This window comes from Sinocyclocheilus rhinocerous, unplaced genomic scaffold (genome assembly GCF_001515625.1).
Source record: "Sinocyclocheilus rhinocerous isolate Xijiao unplaced genomic scaffold, SAMN03320098_v1.1 scaffold4155, whole genome shotgun sequence".
NCBI classification, from domain to species: Eukaryota; Metazoa; Chordata; class Actinopteri; order Cypriniformes; family Cyprinidae; genus Sinocyclocheilus; species Sinocyclocheilus rhinocerous.
In genome coordinates this window covers 74,254-81,711 of record NW_015639693.1, presented here as the reverse complement: position 1 = coordinate 81,711, position 7,458 = coordinate 74,254, and the positions used below count along the sequence as shown (strand labels likewise).

Here is a 7,458-nt window from a genome sequence, read left to right as displayed (position 1 = left end):
GAAATTTGGCTGGCCACCCCAGGTGCCCCCCCTACCAGATGTCTTGCGATAGGCTTGTTTTTAGTAAATTTCTAACTGCATCTGGCAGTGGCGGATCCTGGCATGTGTAGGCAGCTGCCTAGTGCCGCTTTCTTCTCTTCTTTATACTTCATTTTAGGCGGTTTCTATAGTGTGATCTTAATGACAATGTCGAGAGCGCATAATGTTACGCGATCCATGTGCGCGAGGACGAATCTCTCCACTCCCAAGCGGATTTCCTTCACTCACACAAACCTGTGCTTTTAAATATTGTTCTTTTATGAATTGGCTCTGCTCTCGCTCAGATATTGCGTGTACGCTCAAACGTTGTCTTCGCATCACTGAAGACGAAGAGCTTTTTTTCTAATTCAGGTGAGGAGTAGGCTTATCTCACTAAATGGAAGCAAGCTGATTATAGTCATCCTTCTCTAGTTATTTATTTTATTAATAGCCTACTTATTTTAGTTAAGTTCTTAAATTGTAAATATGCATTTATTCAATTATTTTATTTAGTGCATTTGTATTTTGTTGTTTTTGTACATAGTTTTGCAATAAAAGCTTATCAACCAGGTTCCAGAAATAATCACTGAGGGTGCTTCTGTCATTCTCGAAATGTGTGTGTGGCCGAAAAACAAAGTTCTACATTTTAAATGGATTATAGACTAGAAAGCGTGCAAAGAGTGCTCATAACAACTAAAAAGCTGTCACTCTTTGTTTAGTGTGTGTATACACGATATATTATAACATACATCGTCCCGCAAACCAACAGCCCCACTCTCACTGATCATCAACACACTAAACCGAGAAAAAAAAAAGATTGCTTGATCTGTTGATTCTCTCATGTTTTCAGCTCATCTGCCTGTTCCTGTCATCAGCAGTAACTCTTCAAACTGTTCATCTTCATCATCACAGCAGAATTGTTCATTGGTGTGTTCAGTGGTGAATGTGGGTCATGTGACTCTCTCCTGGTACAAAGGAAACAGCTTATTGTCCAGCATCAGTGTGTCTGATCTCAGCATCAGTCTCTCTCTACCTCTGGAGGTGGAATATCAGGATAAAAACAGCTACAGCTGTGTGCTCAACAATCCCATCAGCAACCAGACCACACATCTGGACATCACTCAACTCTGTCACACATGTGCAGGTATGTTGATATTAATACTGATTTACCTGTTATACAGTATTTATGTTTCATAGTGTTTGTTGTAAATCAAATAAGACTCACTTACATTAACAACAAATTTTGTCCATTACAGATCGGGACCTACCTTTATTGTACATAGTACTGATTTCTGCTGCTGCAGTTGGATCTCTGTTGATTGTAGCTGCAGTCGTGATCTTCTGCATCTGCAAGAAATGTAGAAAAACCAGTCAGTACAGAAAGCAATTAAAGTCTATGTTGAAATATTGATCTTTTCAAGGCACAAATTTTGGTGTAATATTGAAAGCTTTTTTGTTTTAACATATCTGTGATTCTTGTTAATGCAGCCGAGACCAGAAGTGATTCAGCATTGTGTAAACCAACAGCACGAACAATGGTAAGATCTGTGTTGCAAGAAGTTGTTGCAGTCAAGTCAGGCTGATTGAAGCTAGCTCTTCAGTAGGGGGAAAAAACATGCTTTTATGCTATTGCATTGTTTATGTTTTGAACATCAGTTTAAACACTAACATACAGTGTCTGTTTTGCATACCTATAAATTAATTTAGCACAAATATATTACCACACACTAATTTAATGATTAGTTCATCCAAAAAAAAAAAAATCGTAGTTTACTCACAGTAAACCGCCTGAGTTTCTTTTAGGCAGAATGTCAGCCTCAGTCACCATTCATCACTGTCATTATATCTTCTTTCCATACAATGAAAGTGTTTCCCGGAAGAAAGAGAGTAGCCTTTTATTCACCGCGGGTTAAAACGGTAGACTTCCGTGTTTGCTGTCTTCGGGAAGACTTGATGAGAAAGTGGTGCCTTGTCATTCTTTAATCGCAACTCTTTTATTTACCATTGATATCAGTTGGAAATGTAGAACATGTGCACAAGAACAACGGGATGAGTTGACATTTGACCCGGTGTCAAAGGCGCCGCTTGGGCGCTCGAGCACCCATGGAAAAACTCGAGAGATTGTTCATTCATTTAAACCAATCAAACAATCGTTTGAGATTCGGAAACCTCTCTGATTGGTGGATCTCACATCTGGTCCCGGCGGGTCAACAACCTGGCACAAAGGCTTGTGCTTTTGTTTTTGCACGATTAAAACTCAAAATCATTAAGTGAATTCAGGTAAAGTGGGCCACTTTTTGTAAAACTTATAATTTAGATACCTAGATGTTTTTCTTTTCTTTTCTTTTCTTTTTTACTTTTGTTAACTTTAAGGTCCAGCTATAATTTTTCAATTTGAATACAGTTCATATAAAGTGTTATTTGCAAGATATATACCAATAAACATTCTGAGGACATCTTCAGTACTCCAAACAAATTTATTTTCAGTGAGACAGTCTGGTAAAGTGGGCCATCCCTTATTTATCAAAAATTATTCTGCATCTTAATTAAAAACACATGATTTATTAAAACAAATTATCAGACAAATATATTTAACAACATATTAAACAAATCCAAAAATATTTAACCCACAGGTTATGAGTAAAATAAATCATGTAAATCTTCATCTTAATTCATTTGTGAAATTCCAAACAACTGAAAGAACATGTTGTGTTGACATTAAATTTGATTAAATCTGAGTATCAGAATATTCAGAAATCAGAATATTGATAAAATTAACTCTACAATATGTGACCATAACACAAGCGACAACAAACAGTCTAAAAAATATATTAAAGGAACATTTAAAATGGTAACCATATGTAAAAAAAAATTCTAAGTTCTCTAAACACTTTAAATATTTTTTTTTATATGTGTCCACATTTTAAAGCTTTGTATTCTGCATCTACATTTTGCTGCTCTCATCCTTTCTTCACTCCACAGATTGATATTCATGCCTTGACTTCCTTTCTATTCTCTCTTTCGTTTCTTCCATCTCTTACTTGAATTTCCTGACTGCAGACTAATTTCTGTTTTCTAAAAAAGTAAATTATACATGTCAACTATAAAATAACCAGTGAATGTCAATTTACTGAAGGTTAAAGGTCAGCCCACTTTACTTGAATCCCACCGGCCCACTTTATCTAACACATTCAGTCAAAGTGGGCCAGCAATATTTAAACACCTTACAAGAAAACTACATTTTTTAAAAACATTTTGTTCTTTGCATTTTACTCCCTGTTAACTATGGAAACAAAAACAGCAGGATCTGTCCCAAAAATATTTGTTTCCATTTAGTGAGCAACCTTATAATTTAGAAATGAAAATCTCATGTCAAAGGGATTTTCTAGTTTCTACCTTTCACCGTGACACAGTCCTCCTTTGAGGTGTGGCCACACCCACCAGTGTTATATTGCATCCACCAAACCTATTTTATCATTTAGAGAAACATTGTCCCTTTAATTAAGAACCATTGTTATGCTCTGAAAGTGCAAAACCCACTGAGCACAGTACAATCAGACTTAAATGGCCCACATTACCTGAATTCACCCTATCAGTGAGAAAGCGACTACTGACAACATTCGTGTAAAGACTATGTGTTTTTGTTTGGCTGGTAATGCATTTGCTGTGTGTTTCTCTTCTTGAGACACAAATATATGTTGTGTAATGAATTCATCAAACAAAAAGACAGTGGGCCTAATAGTTATTGAGTAAGGAGCGTGTGAAATGTTTAATGGGCATTTGTTGCATATGTCTAGGTACCACGTTTAACCCATCATGGAAACGGTGAATACAGATGTGTTTGTTTGGCAATGCCTTTGCACTTGCAAGTGAATGAGAGTCTCGTAACGCTGAATATAGGGCAAGAGGCTGATTATCAGCGACGATGCGATCGCACATCATTCGGATAAGCCAATGTTTTCCGTCGATACGGGACAGTGGTCGCTGGCAACGCAAATGCATCTTTATGCAAATGATGTGCGTAATCCATGGGGATGCAAAACGGTGATTCACCGCCTGATTTGTGAACGCCTACTAGTAAACTTGTGGAGTAAAAATGATGGAAGGCAACCCCTAGCTGTCCTCAAATTATGTTCAGTTCTACTAGTTTTTAGGACTTTGATTTTTACATTATTTTACAGAACTTTTAGGTCTCGTAAATGTTGGTCTGCATATTCATTTTGAGTGAGTTTTTTTATTATTATTGTATTTTTTATGTTTTTACACTGTTGCATCAGATTGACTGTATTTTTTCTTTGCAGAAATCCAAGAAGGATCCTGTGTATGCAAATGTCGCCAAAAAACGGTGACCAAATTCCACGTCTACTGGAATAAACGATTGAGCTCATACAGGCCCTGACTCACACTTCTATTACATTTATTTATTTTTGCCAAGATGTTTGTCTGTTTTTCCCCCTTGCCTTTTACATCACATTGTTTAATTTGATCGTATTTAAATAAACATAAAATTGTACACTGTACAGTATCACACACATGTGATAAGGAAATCACTTTAATGTCTAAACAAGAAAATGTCCTCTGTAATAACCGCTTATTTTACCCGACAGTGTGCGCTATAAACATATACTGCTGTTCTCAATATAATTAACTGAATAAAATCTATACCTGATGACTGCCTCCTGTTGCTTGTTTATAAAAAAAATAATACAGCTTACTTTGGTTTATTTCCTGCTATAGGACCTGAAGACAAACCTGAAGCTGTAATGATCAATGACATTATTATTATTATTATTTTTATAGATTGACGTAGATTGATAATCGATTGGACCAATATCTGGTGACTGGAAACGCTTTATTAATACACATGCAGTGAAAACATACACTCATCTAAAAGATGTTCGTCCACCCAAAAGCTCAAACCACATTTCTGAAGAAAACTGCAGCTTTCAGTTTGACTCAGAACAGAAGATGAACCTCAGTATAAGGAATGTTTTCCAATATTAAGAAGAATTACATTCTTACTAAACGGGCAAAATAATATTTCTATATTACATATGTACCTATATATAACATGCATATGCACATGTGTGTTTGCATTAGGAGAGTCAAACTTTGAGAATTTATAAACATATACTGCTGTTCTCAATATAATTAACTGAATAAAATCTATACCTGATGACTGCCTCCTGTTGCTTGTTTATAAAAAAAATAATACAGCTTACTTTGGTTTATTTCCTGCTATAGGACCTGAAGACAAACCTGAAGCTGTAATGATCAATGACATTATTATTATTATTATTTTTATAGATTGACGTAGATTGATAATCGATTGGACCAATATCTGGTGACTGGAAACGCTTTATTAATACACATGCAGTGAAAACATACACTCATCTAAAAGATGTTCGTCCACCCAAAAGCTCAAACCACATTTCTGAAGAAAACTGCAGCTTTCAGTTTGACTCAGAACAGAAGATGAACCTCAGTATAACTTGTACTGTGAGATCATACACATGTGAAACATGCATTTGCAGACAGTATGCGTGTTTGCATTAGGAGAGTCAAACTCTGTCAAAGGAGGATTCACATCAGTTCTGTTGTGTTTGTTTAGATCAGTTGTACTTTCACTGATAGTCTTATTAGATCAGACTTTTCACTGAACAGCTGAACATGTTTCACATGTTTGTTTTCTTCTGTTTGTGCTGCTGGCGTCTGATCGGTAAGTTAGAAAGTAAGCTGGTCTTAATGTTCACTAACATTGATAATTACATAAATACACAGCATTTTTAAAATCACTAATGGAGTTTTGCTCAATTTTACTATAACACAGTTTATACCCAATTCTCACAATATTCTTCAACGTTTAGTTATTGAACTACTGCAAGTCAGGCAGCTAAAAAAATAAAACAAAAATATATTAAATTATAAAAATACAGAATTCAATTAAATGTGTACTTATAATTACCATTTTTGTTGTTAATGATTTATGTAACTTCATAAATAAATTTTCCTCTAGACTAGATAACTTTAAAATAAATTAAGGTTATGGATGTGTTGCACAATCAGGATTAGTCTTAAATCTAGATTAAACCAATGTTTATCTAATCATTCTGTTGCATCAAACTTTGTTTAAAAATAAGAATACTTATTTAAACCATCATTTTGATCTTGGTTTTACTTTTCTTTTTTTTTTACATTTAAGAGATTTTAATTTAAAGGCACAATATGTAAGATTTTTTTATTAAAATATCCAAAAACCACTAGAACAGTGTTATATATTTTGCTGACTTGTGTACTTACATTATACCAAATGTTTCGAAGAATGTTTAAATTAAGCGGAAGTGGTCGACTGTGGCATAATAAAAGCTCCCCTGCTTTCGAGCCGTGTGTCACGCTCGTTCAGCGGCCTCGTTTCGCTTCGTCAGCTTTCAGCCTCACCCTGCTTCATACTACAATGTTAATAAATCATTAGCTCATCCATGAACATGATTTCTGCCCGAGTCCCGTCGGATTGCATCTGCTGTGGGGATGAAGACCACAACTCCCATGTTTCCACTCTCAGTCACAGCTTCATCAAACTATGCCATTGTTTTGAATACGTGCCCTCTAGTGGCGAAAACTTACATATTGTGCCTTTAACTTAAAGCTAGGCCTCTGCAGTTCATGGTATTGTTATCGCAATATTTTATTTTTACTGATGTGCCGGAAGCGTGACACAAATAACACATTCTACAGAACTAAAAGGTTAGCCGCTTGCTAGCGGTAGCCTGTTGCATTACAGTACATGAAAGTTCACTTACCACATACACCGAGTAAGGAGAAATGTCTGATAGGTCCTGATACCTGTAGATAGATCCTGAGCACCAATGACAAACATCTAATCTTGTCAAATGTGTGGTAAGTACTGCCGCTCCATAGTATAGAGTCCTTGTGATCGCGAATCTCAAAAGTGAAAGTGAAAGTAAAATGAGAGCGCGCAATCGAAAGCGGTTTCAAAAGCGGCTCCCTGAGGCCCGCAATTTATGTACAGTCGCCTGTACTTACCCAACGATCTAACCAAAACATTGAGAAATGAGTAAAATATACACAAATATTTCCAGATCACAGTTAGGCTCCATTTTTACCATGAAATGTAGTCCATCAAATATCCAACAATACTTTTACATATTCAGCAGTCAGGTTTTTAAAAACTATCTATGTTAAATGATAAATAAATAGGAATGTTTTCCAATATTAAGAAGAATTACATTCTTACTAAACGGGCAAAATAATATTTCTATATTACATATGTACCTATATATAACATGCATATGCACATGTGTGTTTGCATTAGGAGAGTCAAACTTTGAGAATTCATATCAGTTCTGTTGTGTTTGTTTAGATCAGTTGTGCTTTCACTGATAGTCTTATTAGATCAGACTTTTCACTGAACAGCTGAAA

The 7,458-nt window shown here is 35.5% G+C and overlaps 1 protein-coding gene across 1 annotated transcript in view; it reads left to right on the top strand.

The window, feature by feature from the left end:
- The window catches only part of LOC107751547 (SLAM family member 9-like), a 24,268-nt gene extending 19,802 nt beyond the window's left edge, over positions 1-4,466 (top strand). Inside the window, exons 5-8 of the mRNA XM_016567285.1 lie at positions 869-1,162; positions 1,275-1,388; positions 1,507-1,556; positions 4,320-4,466. Coding sequence (XP_016422771.1) covers positions 869-1,162; positions 1,275-1,388; positions 1,507-1,556; positions 4,320-4,367 — 506 coding nt within the window. The 3' untranslated portion in view covers positions 4,368-4,466. The remainder of the gene's footprint in view (positions 1-868; positions 1,163-1,274; positions 1,389-1,506; positions 1,557-4,319) is intronic.
- Positions 4,467-7,458: the final 2,992 nt, after the last annotated feature.